Below are 20270 nucleotides of genomic sequence, written 5' to 3'. Positions count from 1 at the left end.
TTGAGCACAGCCTTGATTATTTCTATACGATAGGTATAGGCTAGTCTACTCATTAATTAATTATCTAAGCACAATGAATCTCAGTCATACAATTTGTTTGTTTGTGTTCAAGGTTTTGCCACATTTTCTCGTTTATTGACGTGCTATGATTTTGATTATCGTGGCTAGTAGGTTACCGTAGTAGCCTATCTTTTTTTTGTTCTGAACACGTTAATGACGAAAGATAAAATGATCAATTGCTTGTAAACACATTATGCAGTAAGTAAGCTATATAGGAGCTTTTGTTAACAATTTTAAAACTGTGATTGCCTGTAGGCTACTGCAGAGTGTTAACAAAACCAGGCTTCAATCAACTGAGCTATAGGAGCGAAGGTTCAGACATAGGGCATCTCTGATAACCTACGATGAAAACATTTTTAAACTAATACGGTAACAATGTACAGTTTCTACCTAAATAAGTAATTTTTAAATGTCCTTTTTGTGTGATTTTCTTGCTTAATTATTTTATGGCATATTGCTAATGCTCATACATGCCAACTTTGCACTTAAATTTGAATTAACTAGATTATTCAACCAAATAACTTCTTAATTTAACTGCATAAAAAAGCTTAAAAATTGATTGTGCACTTAACTAAAGTCCTATGCTAAATGTTTCAACTTTTTTGTATCTCAGATATTAGTTTTACTATTGTAATAATTGAACTAGGCCGCACTGAGTAATAATTGCTTTCTGGGTAAACTTGCAGGAAAGCTTTTACATTCACATAACAATGAACGACGAAGAAGATCAACCACTTTTGAGGGAAGATAATGAAAGTAATCAAGAGTTTACTTCACCAGCAACTACCAAATTCTTATCTGCACTGAGAAACAGAGTTGATAATAAAGAAGCGAATGAAACTTCACAAAACTTTAATGTATTTTCTAATCTTGTTGATGAAGAACCCACTGAACCAGATATAGTAACTTCTGTATTTGTTGCTGCTTTTGATGTCCACTGTGGTATGTAATATTTACTGCTGTCAACTTTGTTCTTTTTTAAATAAGTATATTAACGCTTATTGCATATTTTTGTGCATTTGTCTTACTTTCAAAATTTGTCTTGAAGTTTGAAGATGTGACAGACAATTGTCTACATGTCACAAGCAGTGAGCCATTATATCATCATGGCTTTTTTTTTGATTGAAGGGCTTTGCAGCAACCAAGTTTTGTTGCTTAAATTGGTTTCTATAAAGATATATCAGTTCTTTTTCTAGATTGTTAGCTAGGCATAGCTCTTAAAAATTCTGAAGTCTTATGAGATCAGCAGTATTTTACTGAATCTTGAACGGCATGATCTTGTCATTAATCACTAGTGGTCAAATGGTCATTAAACTTGCCTTTAAATTATTTGCCTACGTCTTGTAGGCTTCTGAGAATTCTGTTAAGCCCACAGAAAACAATATTTTTTATGTTACATACCAGTCATACCATCATACCAACTTTGATTTGTATATTATAATCTTCTCAGTAGGATACAGATTACAGAACAGATATATGCTTGCTGTTTTTCAGATTGCAATCAAATTAGTAGGCTATTAATGTAGAGGTTTAACTTGATGTTGTTATATGTTTTTGACTGTTTTTGCTTTATCAGTTGGTTTATTTGCTTATCAACTTAAAAAAAATAAGTTTTCAATACATTTTTGGACCATCCTACTTCTCAGTCTTGATGGTTTGTGGTCGGTATAATTATCTAAGAAGGAGAAGATTAATTTATTTGGCATTTGATGAACTCTGAAAAAAAGTGAAGTGTGAAGCGTTATTGGTTGTATGGGTATCGGGTAATGCTTTTGCCAGTAGAATGTTTATATTGCATTAAATAGTAACATATGTGCTGACTGTACCGTGGCCTATAGTAACAGTGGCGATATATTTCTAAACAGGAAACAGCATAGAATGGTCAGTTCCTGATGATGTTGAGCTGGATTCTGTGGAGTTCAAAGCCATTCCAAGTGGTTCACACACTATTGATGCAGACTTTATGTAAGAATTGTCATAAATAACTTGAATTTCGTATGATGTTATGACTCTTACAGCAAGTTTTGACACTATTTACCAGTCTTGCTCAAAGTGAATGTGGTTTCATTTCAGAATTTCATAAACACATTGTTTTTAGAAAGGTGATTCATAAACTAAGAGCCTTAACTGTTAAGTCAGGATCACCATCTAGCTGAAAACCGGTATGTCATCTACCGACTATGTTATGATAACATGTTTTCCAATATTAATCTACAGTTTACACTACACTCAATGTCTTTTTTATAGTTGATTCTAAATTAGATATTTCATTTCACATTTATCCAATGTAATTGCTAGTCAAATGAAAACCTTTACAATTCTCTCTGCTTGGCATTGAGTACTTTTTGTAGTGTTGATAGCATTATTATTGTTTAGTTTCATTTTTAGGTAAAAGTAACATGCAGTATATCTATTTATATATATTTATAAACCTTTTTGCAGTTATTTTCGAATACGGAAATTATATGGTTTATGTTGCTATGCTAAACTGCGACTTGAGTCTGACATTGAAAGAGGAGCCCGAATGAAATCCGTTGGTATAATTGCTCCATCATACACAACTTTGTTCCAACACATGCAGTTTCTTGAAGGTCAAGTGAGGTAAGTAAGGAGTAGTATCATTGGCAAGTTATCAATGTTTAACAATAATGCTATTCAAAACTTTTATAAGTTGTGTTTAAATTTTAAAAGGCTTGTGTGTCGGTTGCGATTACAGTTGGACTATATGGAACCATATCTCAACTATGTTTGGACTAAAAAGCTGAGAATAGTTTGGACAGTTTTCTTAGTTTTTTCTTCCGTGTTTAAATACTATTTGTTAATGTTCAGAGTCTAAAGTTGTCTTGGATATATTATATATTTCGTAGGCAAAATGGCTTGATCATGGTGTTTTTACAGTTTCTATGATTCTATGTATGTTTCTATGATAGCCTACAGTAGGCTACATGGCACATTGCCAGCAAAGGTTGCAAGACAAATTTTTACTTAGTTTGGAATTTAAAAGCATAAAATGACATTTCACTTTACAGAAGTTTTTTTCTGGGCCACACTAGTCTTTGATCGCCCCCATGCATCCTGATTCCTGAACTTTGTCAATCCTTAATGTAGAGTGCATTAATTTTAACTCATAACTGAACTATCCTGAACACTTTCTTTTGAAAGAAAGAAATATTCTCTGACAGGTGTCAAACCCTCAACAATACTCGATGCAACTTTTGTTGTTCAATTTCCACCAAAAAATTCTTATAACGCATAGATGACATTATTTGTTTTTTAAAACATAGTTTCACTTTTAAAGTAGGTACTATATTTAAGAATGTCAACAATAAAATTATTCACCGTTGTGCATCAAGCATCAAACAAAATACCTTTGCAATATTGATCTTATAATCATTATCTATTCCAGACATCAGCTTCAAGTACCAGGCGAATACGATCAGCTCCAAGAGTTTTATAACGATCGATGTGGTTTGTTGGCTCCTCTGACTCAGCAACCTTCGGCCAATAATGAAGTCATCCCGCGAAGGCTCGACAACAGATTTCCACAAATGAAGGTTTGTGAACACGATTTTGCTACACCACAGACATCATAATATACTTGCGATTCCACTGTTTTTGTGCAGTAGTTGAATAGATTGAACTTTGGCCTATAGCCCTACGTGATTGAACATATTTTAATCTGCTCGTTTGTGGAAAGAACGCAGTACAACAGAAAACAGTTTCTTAGAAACCTGGCTGCAGTAAAGCACGCAATTGAAAATCCAATACAAGGCTGCACAGTGCACTCTAGGTCAATGTTTATTTGAGTTATATTATTTATGGGTATTTGGCCTCAGGTTAGGTTGGAGTGTTTTATTTTCAATCTTGAGTTTCGTAGCTCTCTGGTTCAACTTCGTGTCCAATAGATTGTAATTTTTGAAAAATAAAAAGCAGCAATTGCACCGTCCGGGATAGGAATAATTAAATAACAACATCCAGCTTCCTTTTAATCTTTTTTCTTTGTGTAGCACTTTTTGCATGAGATTTAGTGTCATGAATAATTGATGCGTACCGTAATTGTTTTTCCCCACTCGCTGTACTTTTTAGTCGATGTCAGTGATTGTTAAACTAACCGTCGTATTAAAACGATAATCATACGTTTTTGTTACTTCAACTATCGTAAGATCTTTATAGCGGGCATGCAATATAATTTTTGAATTACAGCTCATTTTTAATTTTTGTTTACTACTGTACTTTCTTTTTAGGTTAGTTCATAATTAAATTGATTTTTAAGATGGGTTGTGGAATTGAGTGATTAGCTTCTTTGTACTTTTGATTCTTACATAATATCTGGGTTTTACTTAACATCTTGATTGCCGTACCGTCCCAAATCCGTATGACACCACTTTTTAAAGCTAACATTGAACGTTTGTGAAGAAAAATATAAAGTAGTTTTAGTGTCGTGTAGAGAACTCGTATACTTAAAATTTGAAGTCCTGCGATCAATTTCTAACCGTATGCAATGCTGCAGAACTGAGTGATCATCATGTTAAAACTTTTCAATCATAGAAGCTTTTTGTTGATACTATTCTTATAATAATCGGTATTATTATTATTACCAGTTTTGCAGGCCGGTCTAATTAATGTATATTGTATAGGCTACTCAAAAATCCTGGGCATCCTGAGCACTCAAAATTCATTAGCGGAAACTATCTTGGTTTGGTGCACATAGAGTTTTGTGTTTCTCAATGATATTATTAAATTTGGATTTTGTTGTTTTCAGATCACACACCCTGCCGGCTGCTTTTTACAATTTATTCAATTCTTCGGAGAGAACATATTTGTTTTGTGGAAGCTGATGTTGCTACGAAAAAGAGTACTGTTTTTTTCTCCTCCGCCAGTGGGCGTGGTGTGTTACAGAGGTATTGAAAATGAAATAGAAAAAATGACCGGTTTTGTTCAATTTATAAACGTTTGTTTCGTTTTCTCATCGAGACATCAAGCAAATTTCACAGAAAGGTGGCAACACTGCTCCCAATCAGAGAGAAGTGATATAACTGGTACCTCTAAATACCCGTTGTCAAGCATTGTCGCCTTTTGTCTGGTATTGCCAGATATTCCCTTTTTAATTGGACCAATTTTGCGGATTACGATTGGAAGTTAGGAGTAAGATTATGGTCCGACAACTTTTCAGAATGTCTGCCAATTAATGAAAATGCCGACAATGCCTGATAATTTTCGAGAGTTGCCAGATCCGCCAATTTTGCCCTTCTAACTAGGCTAGTTTTGCTTCCCAGTTGCGGGAAATTTTTGCCAGTGACACGTTGTGGTGTTGTTGATTCCTTTGATTTATTGTTTCGAACCCACTTCAATACAATATATACACTATACAGTACTATATTTAGTTAAAAACATCTTGCTACACTGACAATGCCTGACAATCCAATTTAGAGGCACCCGATTTTGAGTACATGCAGTCAATAGGTTCGACAAAAACGCAATAAAATTGAATTTTTCAAGCGACATCGGAACCAAAGCATTTGAATTTGTTTTGCTCAACTCTGGTCCTTCATCAGCAATCATCTTTTCTTAGCACTGCTACAATAGCGTACCGCAGTGGAATGGTCATAGGAACTTTGGCTATTTGTTTTAATTACCATCATAAACTGCAATTCCCCACTAACTGTACAATAAACAACCTTTTTCCTGTTTGCGTACGTAGGCTACGTCTTTATCTACTTGAGGAAGGTCTGCGACTGCACTTTACAATTTTGGTTATTATGGCCAGTGCAAAATTATTGTTGCACTTTCATATGAACTTACAAGAAACACCACTTACACCGAGATTTTTTTTTCACATCTTTACTAGTGTCTGATATGAACAAAGAGATAAATTCATAAACAGGTGAAAAATTTGAGTTGAGTTGTAAACAAAACTAGCGACCTGTGCTTAAATAGTTCTCTGAACATATTAGATACGGTAACAAGCTGTCGTGCCTTGGCAGACGATAACAGACCACTTAGTCTCCCAATTACAAATAGTGATGCATTATTCACCAAGTTGTCTGAAAACAACAATTGCATTGAACCATGTAGTTACCGCACTGGATTTTTCCATCGGCCTCATATTTTTTGGTTAACAGAGCGTAGTTACATGTGAAAATTCCAGCATATTTCTAAGCGAGAAGTTCAATTTCACCTTGAAACATAAATTTAAATTATTCAACCAACAAATAAGTACAGTACTTCATAAAACCTCAGTAATGATGACACTTTGAAGAAGCAGCTTGTAGACACACCATAAAACTGAGATGGAAATTTTGTTTTGTGTGGTCAATCACGCTGTTTTAAAAATTTTAATACGTACGTTTATCATTTTTTGTTATTTTTTATCAAGTAACCACTTGTTTCTCAATCTTTAACGTGTTTTTATTTCGATATGTCCTAACTCAATCAACTTAGCTTACGAAATGAAAGGCTATTTTTTATCGTTGTCTTTATCGAAATTTTTTAAGCTATATTTTCCAGTCTACTGCGCTTGCTGTTTGGGAAAGATCACACTGAATGGATATAATCACAAACCAGTGGTGCCTTATTTTTACGTGAATATTGCTGACATTGAGAATTTAGAAACGGAAATGACATTTGTGGCATGTGAGTACAGAGTAAAAAGGAAAACCTTAGCCTTAGAAGAATCAAATTAACATGATGATGTTTGTGTTGCTTCCCGTCTAACCTTTTTAATTCTCTTGTAGTAACTCGTCTAACCTGGCTTTCTAACATAGTTATTACTGCACTCAAACTTTTGCGTTGACATTTTTCTCATTTTTAATTCCTTTAACGCATTTTGGTTAGGTGTTGTTTTTTGGTTAGGTGTTTGTTGCGGTATTTCAAGACTACTTTTAGCTAGTTGTCATACTGTACTTGTGTATGTTTGGTTGGAAATTAGAATGCAGATTTGAAGGTGAATGCTGAAATTGGCTTTTTGTCTACTTTTTCCTAATCGTCACACCAGGCATAAGTCTGAATACGACGAACATGTGCAGACAGTGCATTTAATTGTTTGTTACTCTCAGGCACCACTGAGAAGATCTTTCAAGACAAACCGCAATTGTATGACGTGTATGTTGACAATCAAGTTGTGAAAGTAACGGATAACTATCTCAAAGTCACCAAAGTGGATAAGGAAAACTACAAGAATCTATTAAATTACAGGTAGACATATGGCTGATCGGTGTATTTGATAACCCAATCTATGCACAAAGAAACCACAACGTTAACAGCGCGCTGGTTCGGCACTATGGATTTGCGCTTGATTTTTGTAGTTGTTTTCGCTTGAGAGTTTTTGAAAACAAAAAAAAGATTATTCTTTGTTTTGTAACGAAAAATTAACAAAGACGATGATGATGCCGATTGATGTGTGGCAGGCATGCAGTACAAATTTAAAAACAGGAGATCTGTTTAAAATCGTCATTTCGTCCTGTTTTGATGACGATGATATTTGCTATAAAATATTTCGAATCCAACTCAGTTTCCTTGTAATGCTGAATCTTGGACGGGCATCGAAACTATTTGATTTTGCAATATTGTACGAAACTAAAACTAAATAAAAAAGAAAATTTGAATGATCACGTTCCATTTTCTTAATTACTTTTCGACTATTCGTTAAAAGAAGTAAGAGTTGGTTAAGCTCGTTTTCTCATTGAACAGTTTCTGCCCAGACAGCAAAATTCATCATTTTTACATTGACGACGTTGAATCAATGCAAAAATGACGGATTTTGTTGTCTGGTTGTTGACACGATTCGTTTCATTGCTGTTTTTCTTCAGCAAGGACTATGTTCATCAAGCTGGTCTTGGCGACAGTAACCTTCCCAGTGAGGAACAACTTTATCAATCGTGAGTTAACTTTGTTAAAAGATTAATTCATCTACAGTAAATAAAGTGGATGAAACAACGTTGCAGCAACGTTTGTATTCTTGTTTTATGTAAACGTGCATATAGAAAATGTAAACCTCATTATTAAATCAAATATAGGTATTACTATCTGAACCCTTAACAGCCTGTTTCACCTAAATAAGGATCATCAGAAGGTCCTTATTCAAATAGAATTGAAATAAATAGTAATTCTATTTGAATAAGGACCTTCTGATGATCCTTATTTACGTGAAACAGGCTGTTAAGGGTTCAAATAGTAATAACTATATTGATTTAATTCGCTCTGCTTTGCTTTTTTGCATAGCATTGAGCACTTTTTGTAGTATTATAGTTTTCATTGTTTTAAACCTCATTATTACGTATTTTTATTCGAGTAATTCTAAGCGTTGGATAAATTTACCTAAATGATATATCTGAAGTTTGAAACAAATACAGCACAAATCTAATTGCTTAATTGTGATTGGATTTGTACTTGAGAGGTGGATTCGAATATAAAATATATAATTGTATTACGTAGAATATTTTTCTAGCAGTAGTTCGTCATCAGATGAACGTTGCAATTAGAAAAGAAATTAATCCTGATGAACTTCCAAACTTTTCAGTATTTAGAAAGGTTTACATTTTTTTTTTCACAAAGGTTGAATTTAAATTAAAACGCATAGCGGTATCGGTTAAGATTTGAGTATTGACGAGAATGGCCAAGGAATTAATGATGACACAGACTTTTTATGAAAGAATTTGAAACTTTCACCGAAGCTTGCCATTATGACGTACAAGTGAAGTACAGCTGTCACTACGACTACCAAATACTTCGTGCCGAAAGTATGATAATAAAGAGTTTTAAATATCTTTAGAATTTAACGTGGTTGCGCTGCCCAGACGGCAATGCAGTCATTTTAACAGATGTGGAATCAATGTTATAATGACGGATTTTGCTGTCTGTTTGGTTACTATGATTTAATTAATACGAAGTACAGTATTTTATAAATAATCTGTTTACCTTTTAAATCTTGCAGATTTTTCACCCAATTGAACAACCAGCTTTTTCAAATCCTCTACGACACCTCGATATCGCATGATAGAACTTTGACCGAAGAACACCTCCGTGCAATGGGTCTGGACCCGGTCGCTGATCGTCATTTTGTCATGGACCTTCTGGAACTCTACGCCATAGATGTAGTTTTAGTCGCTGATAACCCGTGCTGTCCTGTCTAGTATTAGTTTTGATCAAGCTAACTTCGTTACGAAATTCTATGCCATCGTTGCAATATCATGGTTTGTGACGATTGCAAGTTTGGCCAGTCCACCTTTGTGGATTTCCATTGTTGGTCGTCGTTTAATCTTCAATGATATGTTTTCGTATTTTCCTGTATCCAAATTAATTGGAAAGCAATAATGCTAAGATTTACTATCAAATCAAAAGTGGACAAGCACTTCAAATCTTAATCAAAGACTTGGGAGACTGAAACGTTTTTATGCTCTCTTCCTTGGGCCCTCTACTGTTGTTTTTTTCTCGTTACTGGGCTTGCACCCGGTTGTGGTGGAAGTTTTAGATTAAGTGGATGGGAAGGCAAAAAAGTTAATTTTCCTGTCCACCTTTTTCCAAAAAAAAAAAAACCGTGCTTCCGGTTGGTGTCGAACCTTCGTCCTTCCGAACGTCATACAGGGCCTTTCACCACTCGGCCACTTTGTGGGTCAACAACCTGAACTGACGTAACGTACCTTTCCGTACCCTGAACAAATGCAAAAGCAATATGCAATAGAGTAGACTGCCTCATACATGATCACAAACACAACTTATTGATAAAGACATGCTTTTTTGCACATGTGCACCACAAACGTATAAAATCCATGTTACCACATGAACGTTTAGCTGAAGTTGGCGATGATACCCGGTTTATACTTTATGATGCCGCATCATAGCAAGAACTTCATCAAAACTGTTGCATCTTTGTTAATGTTGTGCTGCGTCCCAACTTTAGTTTCAACTTGTTGCGAAAGGTCATTAGGCCCATTTTGTGCTACAAAGCTTCTTTATTATTTCACAGAATAGAGGCACTTGTTCACAGTTTCAATGTTGTTCTAAGAGGTGAGATTGAGAACAACTCAGCTCAATCATGGTTTACGAATTAGTTACTGGGGAGACTTCACAAAACGTGCCCGCATGTTTCTTTTTGCACGCCCCTAGCACAGTAGCCGAGAACTAAATTTTGTTTTGCAATGTTTTATATGTAAATAAATTTAATAATTTTTGATTGAAAATTCTATTTCATTTTATGTTTCTATTGATCAAGGGCGTCATGCAATCAATAAACTTGACTTTATTTCATTAATTATTTCAATTAATTATTTATTACCAAACGTCTTATTATGCAGTTCTGTGCATAAGGGCATAAAATTTCAAGTAGTGGTAGCAGATTGTGATGACGTTGAGAAAGCGTAACACAGGCAATTTATGGTTTCAAAGCGATGGTTTCTTGAGCTGTGGTTTTTTATTATCATCATGTGTTTATAAAAATGATTTATTATTCTTTATTTCGTCGTTAAAATAATTTATGAAATGTTACAACATACCGTTTGCGATATTTTATTAACGTTGTTGCTATGTATATTACTGTAGTTTAGTGCGACATCGTAATCTTCCGAATTGTCTTTCATTCCATCGTGTGTTTAAGAAGATATCGAGTTTTTAATACAAGACACTGCAAGAAATGTTCACTGCACCAACTGTAATCTTCTAATCTCGTAAAATCTCTTATTTTTCCTAGGTACCGTCAAGCAGGGCTACTTTGAACGGTAGCCTAACTTTGAACACTAATTTAAAAATCCGACTACCCATTGTATTAAGGCCTGTGAAAGGCACATTTTAAATTGCATTTCACCGAAAACTTTATCAAATGACCTTTAGGAATGGTCCTTTCTGAAAATGTAAAAATAATGGTATTGTCGACAGTAAAGACTGCTTCGAGACTATTTTTTGGAAATTTGTAATTTTTGCAGACAGCTAACAGTTTTAGGTAGGCTGGAAACTTTTATACCGATCTTGGAAAGTAAAAGAGCTTTTGACCCAGTAATTTTAGTAAAAGATTTCAATATTATTAGTATATCGAGGATAATTCGAAAACTGGATTTGTGTTGAGCATATCGCTTGTAATTACGAAAGTTCTGGATCGCATCACTTTTTTAGTTTAGGTTGCCTAACTTTGAACAGTGTTCAAAGTACCCCGCGCATTTTCTTTGGACTACACCACTGTGATTTAGCAATGTTCAAAGTAGCCCTAACATGTTGTTGCATTGAGGTATGCCATGGAACAATTCTGATGTGCCTAGCCAGTTTTTTGGTTCTATCGTATCATTTACATGAGAATTTAATTAATTTTTCGTTCAGCATACAGATACATTAATTTATTGGCTATATTTACTTGAATTATTGATAAGCATACTCCATAAACCATGGTCTATACTTACAAGAAAACTCTAGGCTCACGGAGATATAAAGCCTACTATGATAAAACATTGGCAACAGCTTTGGAGAAAGTCAAAACCAAAGCTATGTCTATGAGGAAAGCAAGTAAAATGTACAATATTCCATTGGGTAGGAGTCATAAAATGCATAGCAAGCATACAGGAGCTTCAGGACATCCTACAGTTTTTAGTCAAAATGAAGAGAATGCATTTGTGGAGCATATCAAACTTGTTGGAAAGTGGGGTTTTCCTTTCACCCTCATTGACATCAGAATGATAGCTTGCGACTATTTGAACAGTGTTGGCCGGCGTGAAAAAATATTTAAGGGCAATTTGCCTACGAGTAAATGGGCCAGGGATTTTTTAAAGCGTTACGAGTCGAAGCTTACGAAAAGAAAATGCCGAAACATCAAACGTTCCCGAGCTGAAGTGAGCTCTGAAGCTATTCTTGACTATTTCTCTAATCTTAAAAACCACGTTGAAGATACACCAGCCACCAATATATTTAACTATGACGAGACTAATCTTAGTGATGACCCTGGTGTAAAAGTCTGCATTTTTAAACGTGGGACAAAATATCCTGAACGTGTCCGCGACAGTTCAAAGTCTTCCACGTCGATCATGTATGCTGGTTCTGCTAGTGCAGGGGTTCCCAACCTTTTTACGATCTCGTACCACTTGGACGCTCTGTACTGCCAAGCGTACCACTTCATGCAGAACAATTAATTTGATCGAATTATATTTTATTCAGAAGAATGATATTGGCGTAGGCTACTAAAATAAGTTAAATAACATTAAAGCACCACAAGTAAATTTAATGAGATTTTTGTTTATTGTCCACCAATTGGTCCATGCGCGGTGTAAATTTGCTAACAGCGCAACGAAAGTCATTTCCGGGCGCATCTTGTCAGTTTCGATTTTTTGACTTGATGTTCATCATGACTGAAAATCCCTGCTCGCATTCCCGCGTGGAAGGGAAAATCAGTAGCTGTGGAACAGCATGGGAAGCTAGCGTTGAATATGAAGAGGCCACACTGAGCCAGAAGTTTATTGGAGAACATTCCTTGTAGGCCTAACTGTTATTGAACATTTTATTCCGATCTATTTTTAGCTTACAACTAGCATTATTCAACGCTATTTGTACCTTAAGCTATAAAACGATAAATGATATCTATCAAGAGCAATCATTTGACATATTCAACACCCTGTACTGTCCCACAGCGTTGTACGGCTTTTCAAAGCAACTGTGCTCCTTGTTGACAATTGACATGACCTGCATTTTGAAGATGTAATGACACGAAACAACCAGAATATAGTTACGTAACAATAAGAATACGCTTTGGGAATTTTCGGAATCGGAAGCTACCCGCGTACCACCTAAAAAACTTTCGCGTACCACTAGTGGTACGCGTACCACAGGTTGGGAACCCCTGTGCTAGTGGCATGGTTTTACCATGCTATGTCGTTTACAAAGCAGAGCATCTTTGGTCCACTTGGATGGAAGGAGGCCCACGGAGTACTAGATACAACCGTACTCGCAGCGGTTGGTTTGACGCTGTATCTTTTGCTGACTGGTTTGAGCATCTTTTCCTTCCAGGTGTTTAACAGCTCCCTGGAAGAAAAGTTTTGATTGGTGACAACTTAAGCTCTCACTTCTCCAAAAAAGTGTTAGCACTTCCTGAAACTAACAACGTAGATTTTTGTTGTTTACCGCCAAATTCAACTCATCTCCTCCAACCGTTGGATGTTGCCTTCTTCGCACCTCTTAAGAAGGCTTGGCGAAGAATCTTGGACCACTGGAAATCCAGCAACAAGAAGAGTGCTGCAATATTGAGCAAGGATGCTTTTCCTTCACTTCTGAATAATCTGCACAAGGAACTGTTTCTTAACGGTCATTCTGACAACCTTGTAAGTGGGTTTAAAGCTTGTGGCATTTGTCCATATGATCCGCAAGAGGTTTTAAAAAAGCTGCCAGACTATGATGATGATTCCAATGATGTTGGAAGGAGAGTGTCTGATGTTGTTGTCAATATTTTGAAGGCAATGCGAGGAGTCGGAGATGATACTGCACCTCCAATGAAGCGTAGGAGAAAAGTGAATGTAACTCCAGGAAAGGGAGTTACTCCTGCGGACATTGACTACAGTTCGGATGATACTGACACTGAAGTCGTTTTGAACGATGAATCTAAATGCAGCAGTGAAGATTCATACTCATCTGATGCTGACTCAAGTGAAGTCGAGGAAGAAAAAATAACGAACGGGGAAAACCGTGTTGATGCTGAAACCGGACCTTGCAGTTCGAAGGCTGGTGCCCGCAATGTCGCTACCGGTATGCAAATGGACGTCTCAGTAGGCAACATGGTTATCGTCAATTATGAAGGGTCAAACTTTCCTGGTAGGGTGACGGAAGTAGATGGGGAGGGGGCAAAAGTTTCCACTTTGTCGAAATGTAGTAAAGGTTGGCGATGGCCAGACTGCGTCGACGAAATTGACTATCAATGGGACAAAATAGTTAAACGCTGTAAGCTTGTAAGCATCAATAAGCGTGGCTACTTCAGGGTGCCTGATCTTGAAAGTGAATGGGGAATATAAATTCTGCTGACATGCATATAACTGGTGCTGATAGGATTTATTTGTTCACAGTGACGGCTCGCCTATAGGACCAACAATGGCTCCAGCTCACCTTCCACTGTTTGTTTGCGCCATGTTTCCCATGCACATGGCATGAACTGTTGTGTTTGTTGTCATTCCAGTTCACACTTTTTACACGCTGTACATTTACCATTGAGTGGACTGGTGTTTTGGTCGCTGTATACAACTGCTTTTTCATGTGATTAAATTTAATGCCATTTTTCCTTGTGATTTATTAAACCTTGCAAGAAAAGTAGTAATTATTGCTGCATGATTACGTGCAGTTTTGCTTCATGATCCTCGGCAGTTTAATATTCATCAATACCGTATCATATATCATTGGTCGTCCGGGAGAAATTTGAAAATTTTGCTAGGAGGGGGGTTGGGGGGCTTGTTATTGACTTTGTTAGCAGTTGTTTCATCATGAAACTTTTTTTTAATGAAACAACTAGTTCAAAATAATGCTATGTGACATATAAGATTGAACAAACTGCTCAATTATGGCCTAAAATATGCATAATAAGTGAGTGTTCAAAGTTAGGATACCCCGACCCTAACTTTGAACACCCACAAATTTGGCGGGAAAAGCCCCAAAATTTTACTTGTTCAAAAATTGCTTACACCTCTGTTGTATTTCCAGACGTTTAATATAAAATAAACAATAATAATTGTAGCGATAGCCAACCAAGTGAGAAAACCATTTACCTCTTGTTACTTACTGATTCAGTGTATAAAATCAACGCAATATATAGTACGAAAGAAACGCAAAACAATCAACTGAGGAACGTGGTACAGAACGCTCAATTGATTACACGCGCAGTGCGGTGGTAATCAATTCCAACGTCTGTACCAGAAAACGCTGAACGGTGATTATGTAGTGACGCTGGTCACGAGTTACATATATTCAACGTAGATGACGACTATAACACCTCCCCGATAATTTTTATACACAAACATAAAAAATGAACAAGACACCGAATTAACAATAAAACTCAAAGTCCGAAACGAGCCGGAGGTCTGCGGCGACGGCTCGACCTTCGTGGGTTGTGTGGCCCGAATTCCGGTACAGTCGGTGTGTCGTCCGAATTCGTTCGGGCTGAGGTGGAGAAAGCGGAAGAGTCGATTGTTGGTGCAGGAGTATCTCCCGGCTCCTGGTCCTCCGATGATGCATAGCGAGGTTGCAGTTGGTCCATATGGCGCCTCCACGTCGGACCATGTGGCAGCAGACGTACCAGGAAGATTCGGCTACCCTGTCGCTTGATCACCTCGGCTGGAACCCAACGAGGATCCTGGCTCCGTCGTGGAGTGAATGATAGCGCGTAACAGGGATCTCCCGGTTTGAAATGTCGTTTGGTACCTTCGGAGGCGTCGGTGTTGTGAGGGTTTTGTCGGGGTACCACTTGAGACGGTGTAGGGAGAAGCGTGTCGATCTTGGTTCGAATCTGACGATTGTTGAGTAATTGGCTTGGAGAGTAGCCACTCGGAGTGGGCGTGCGTCGATATTGCTGTAGGAATTCCAAGACGGCCTGCTTCGGGGGTAGGGAAGATTTGCGAAGTGCTTGCTTGAACGTACGTACGAGGCGCTCCGCCGCTCCATTGGTTTCCGGATGGTAAGGTGCACCCGTGATGTGTACCATACCCCTCTCCTTACAGAAAGTTTGAAATTCTGTGGATTTAAAAGTAGTAGCATTATCGGTAACTATAGTATGGGGATAGCCGAAATGAGCAAAATCTTCTTCTAGCAGGTTGATAGTAGCTGTTGAAGATAAAGAAGTAGTAGCATGAATACATGGGTATTTAGAAAAAGCATCAATGCTGAGTAACCAATGGTAACCCATGAATTCTACCGCATGATCTATGTGCAAGCGACTCCACGGTGCTTCTGGAACCGTCCATGATTGGACCTGGGTTTTAGATTGCGGTTGATATTCGCCACAGGTACTGCACTTGTGACAAAGTTCCGCTATGTCTCGGTCAATGTTTGGCCAGTAGACGGACGTTCTTGCCAACTGCTTCATTCTCTCAATGCCGAAATGTCCTTCATGAAGCAACTGAAGAACGGAAGGACGAAGTTTGGACGGGATGACCACTCTGGAACCGTAAAGTAGACATCCGTAACAAGTAGAAAGAGAGTCTGCGTACTTACGAAACGGTTCGACCGGGTCTTGTGGAGAAGACTTGGCCGGCCATCCTTCATGAATGAAACGCATTACTGTGGAAATGGTAGGATCTTTAGAAGATTCTTTACGCAGTGAGGCAGCATTTGGGGTCTGGACCTGCAAATCCAAAGCATCGATAGCGCAGACGATATCAATGTCATCCGCACTTTCCTCTTCATCGAAGACTTTATCCCCTCCTGCTGGTAAGCGACTCAAAGCATCAGCGTTTTGATGATCCTTCGTCTTCCTGTACTCAATAGTGTATGTAAATTGCGACAAAAAGAGTGCCCAACGAGCCAAACGATTTGCTGCCAAAGAAGGTGTCGATTTAGTCGGGCCAAAAAGACTAAGCAATGGTTTATGATCTGTGACCAAAATGAATGATCTACCAAAAAGATATTGATAGAATTTCCTTAGCGCAAAAATTATCGACAAAGCCTCTTTCTGAATTTGACTATAGTTTCTCTGCGAAGCTGTTAATATCTTTGAAACGTTTGCTATAGGCCGTTCTGTGCCATCTGGGTAACGGTGAAACAAAGTAGCACCGATGCCCACACTAGAAGCATCACATGCGATACCTACCGGAAGTGACGCATTGAAATGTGTAAGAACCTCATCAGTAGATAGATGATGCTTCAGCTGAGCAAAAGAGTTTTCCTCTTGTTTTCCCCATCTCCAAGGAATGTCCTTTTTCGTGAGATGGTATAGTGGTTCTGCTACAGTAGAAGCGTTCAACGGTAGAAACTTCGAATAAAATTGTAAGGAACCTAAAAACGAACGAAGAGAAGATACGTCAGTGGGGGAAGACATCTCCAGTACGGCGTTTACCTTGGGACCTTTGGAGATGCCCTGCCTGGACAAAATGTGTCCGAGATACTCTACCTGAGGTTGTGCAAACTTACACTTGTCTTTCCTACACCTCAGGCCTTTTGAGTGAAGTCGATCGAGGAGCCGTCTAAGATTCTGGAGATGCTCCTCAGCAGTAGTGCCACTGACAAGAATGTCGTCTAGGTAGACTGCGACCCCTGGAAGGTCGGCTGTAAGGTCGTCCATGATCTTCTGAAAATAACCTGGAGCAGAAGATATGCCAAAAGGTAAAACATTTTGTAAAAGTACGCCACGGTGAGTGCTTAATGCGAGTCGTTTTCGACTGTCAGGACCAAGTCGAATCTGATTGTAGGCATCAGCCAAGTCTATCTTGCTGAAACCATACCCACCACCCAACTTTTGCATTAAGTCTTCTGGTAAGGGTAACGGGTGACGATGGGTCTCCAGGGAAGGGTTCACCGTGACTGAATAATCGCCACATATGCGTAACTTGGCCTTCGCTTCTGAAGAGTTTGAAGGCTTACGGACTGGAACAACCGGTGTGCCCCAATCGCAAAATTGAACTGGTGTCCATACACCACGTGCAATGCCCGAATCATAGGCTTGTGCTAAGTCCTCCTTTAGCGCGAAAGGTACAGGCCTAGGTTTGAGAAAAACAGGTTTAGCATCAGACTTAAAATCTATGTCTAGTTCATAATCTCGTAGGCACCCGAGTTCAGGTTTAAAAACATCTTTGAACTCGTCACATAAGAGGGAGTATGCCTTCTCCAGACTCTTATCAGGCTTGTCGCATGACTGGATGCTCTGTAAAGTAGAACAGTTAGACAGAAGAAATTTATCGATAGAAATCCCTAAAGACGAGATTGCATCACGACCTAGCAAGTTTAGTCCTTTGACTGTCGTGACTACGAAAGGAATACTATCTGACCTTCCCGTGGAAGGACAAGTTACCTGGGCCGTGAAAGAACCCGTGATTGGTACTAGATGCTTGGTAGCAGATTGGAACTGCGACACTGGTGCTTGCAATTGAGGTGCGCCTACCCGAGTCCAGACGTCGCTGGAAAGGAAATTTCCATTTGTAGCAGTGTCCAGTTCTAAGTGTGTGGTTACCGAATTAATGGAGATCGGTACTTCCAACTTTGAATTTCGAGGTTTTCTGCAAGAACTAGAAAGCATGTTAATTTCCTCGATACAATTTATCTTAGAAGGTTTGAACTGTCTAGCTTTCTTTCGGCAAACACTCTGTAAGTGTCCCGTAATATTGCAGAAATGGCAAGTGGCTTTCTTAAACCTACAGTCATTGGCGTTGTGGTTGGAATTACCACAGCGATAGCATTCTTTATTTTTAGAAGAAAAGAAAGTACCTGTAAGTTGCCTAGTTTTTGGAGGTTTGCTGATGGTCCTTACTTTCGCAACTGGTGCTGTTGGAGTGCCATAAACAGTTTCTTTGGCCACCTTGGCTGCCTCTTCGGTTTCTGATGCAACCTCCACCGCACGTTTGAAAGTAAGTTCATCAGCTCTGATTTTGAATAACGCCTTAAGCACCGCCTCGTTACCTATTGAACAAATAAAATGAGTACGTAAAGCTTCGTCCAATGGATTTGAAATGGACGAGAAGTCACAGGTGGCAGCTGCCTGGCGTATGCGGACGGCTAGTTCTTGAGCTGTTTCACCGGGCTTGCGCTTCATCTCGCTCCAGAAACGGAATCGCTCCCTCACGATGAAGCGTTTTGGGTCGAATTGTTGAGCCATGTAATTTGTAATTTCCGTCATGGTGAGATCGTTGACTTCTTTTGGGTTTGTTTCCTGCGCAGCCAAATTTGTTAACATTTTGTAGATTGTAGGTGATTGATTGGTGAGAAAAACCTGCGGCATTTTGTCTTGTGCGACTGAATGTGCTGCTACAAAGGTGTTAAACCTCTTCCAATAGTCTTCCCACAGTTCAGTGGTGGCATCGAACGTTACGAACTTAGGTAAAGATACCTGTTGTTGTATTGTTGTTGGTTGTGGTCTTGAAGTTTGGGCTCGTATTTCTCGTAGTTGTTCAAGGTGGCGCTTTTCTTGGTTGGCAATTTGATCTTGATGACGTTGTTCTTGTTCTTGGTGACGTTGTACTTGTTCTTGGTGACGTTGTACTTGTTCTTGGTGACGTTCTTCTTGCCTGGCAATTTGCTCCTTCGTCTGGCGTTCTTGGTTGGCAATTTGTTGTTGCAGGACTTCGATCAGTTTCTCCATGTTTCTAAAATCCTGTAGAAATTCTGTAAAGATCCTGCCGGCGACGCCAGTTAAATGTCTGTTGTATTTCCAGACGTTTAATATAAAATAAACAATAATAATTGTAGCGATAGCCAACCAAGTGAGAAAACCATTTACCTCTTGTTACTTACTGATTCAGTGTATAAAATCAACGCAATATATAGTACGAAAGAAACGCAAAACAATCAACTGAGGAACGTGGTACAGAACGCTCAATTGATTACACGCGCAGTGCGGTGGTAATCAATTCCAACGTCTGTACCAGAAAACGCTGAACGGTGATTATGTAGTGACGCTGGTCACGAGTTACATATATTCAACGTAGATGACGACTATAACAACCTCTTTGAGCGTCCACACACAGCCCCAATTTTGGCTAAATCTGAGCTGTCTAACTTAAAAACGCGTAAAAATACAAGCAAAAAAGTGTTCAAAGTAGCCCTCGTTGACGGTAGCACCAAAGAAAACTTAATTTGTGTTTATCAACTGAGTTAAGCCAAGAGGGAGTAACAATTGCTGCGTGCAACATGCTGTAGAACTAATAGGCGCACGGTGCGGGATTCATTTTGTAAAATTTTATTTGGTAATGCAATTCCACAAAATGTCACTGTTTGGTTTGCAAAATAGAATCAGAGGCGGCTCGCCAGTGTGTGCTGCGGTGCTGCAACACTCCCACAAACGTTTTCACGAAAAGTTTTTTCAAATATTTTAGCGTTTCTTCTGCCCAAAATGTATTCTATGTTCTCTAAATTCCGCAAAATATTACTGTTTGGTTTGCAAAACAGAATCATCTGAGAAAGTCATCTGAAATAAAGTTCATTCTGTCAAATTTTAAACGAGAAACTTGTTTGGCTGTTTCCAGACTACAAACGTCGTTTTTATCAAGAACAGCCACTCTTGTTGGCAGGCCCAACTAACATCACGTCGTTACGCAGCTTCGCTAATTAGTTTCCTT

The 20270-nt window shown here is 38.3% G+C and overlaps 2 protein-coding genes and 1 pseudogene across 2 annotated transcripts; 2 read left to right on the top strand and 1 right to left on the bottom strand.

Moving 5' to 3' along the window:
* The first annotated feature begins 686 nt into the window (after nucleotides 1–686).
* LOC145772148 (DENN domain-containing protein 11-like) lies at nucleotides 687–10907 on the top strand. The gene is made up of 9 exons (XM_082583990.1): nucleotides 687–1002; nucleotides 1926–2025; nucleotides 2503–2661; nucleotides 3467–3614; nucleotides 4823–4961; nucleotides 6568–6693; nucleotides 7116–7254; nucleotides 7869–7937; nucleotides 8993–10907. Exons 1-9 carry the CDS (start codon nucleotides 771–773, stop codon nucleotides 9189–9191), a joined length of 1311 nt encoding a protein of 436 aa, XP_082440116.1. The 5' UTR covers nucleotides 687–770; the 3' UTR covers nucleotides 9192–10907.
* A 522-nt stretch (nucleotides 10908–11429) lies between these two features.
* Nucleotides 11430–14033, top strand: LOC145772382 (uncharacterized; annotated as a pseudogene).
* A 533-nt stretch (nucleotides 14034–14566) lies between these two features.
* Nucleotides 14567–19448, bottom strand: LOC145772381 (uncharacterized). Its single transcript, XM_082584260.1, has 3 exons — nucleotides 19043–19448; nucleotides 18733–18865; nucleotides 14567–14577 (listed from the first exon to the last, which is right to left on the bottom strand). The coding sequence occupies exons 1-3, from the start codon at nucleotides 19292–19294 to the stop codon at nucleotides 14567–14569; spliced, it is 396 nt and encodes a 131-aa protein (XP_082440386.1). The 5' UTR covers nucleotides 19295–19448.
* Between the last annotated feature and the right edge of the window lie 822 nt (nucleotides 19449–20270).

Source organism: Aplidium turbinatum, chromosome 6, assembly GCF_918807975.1.
Source record: "Aplidium turbinatum chromosome 6, kaAplTurb1.1, whole genome shotgun sequence".
Lineage (NCBI taxonomy): Eukaryota > Metazoa > Chordata > Ascidiacea > Aplousobranchia > Polyclinidae > Aplidium > Aplidium turbinatum.
The sequence above is the reverse complement of the archived record's forward strand: the minus strand, read 5'-3'. Positions and strand labels throughout refer to the sequence as shown.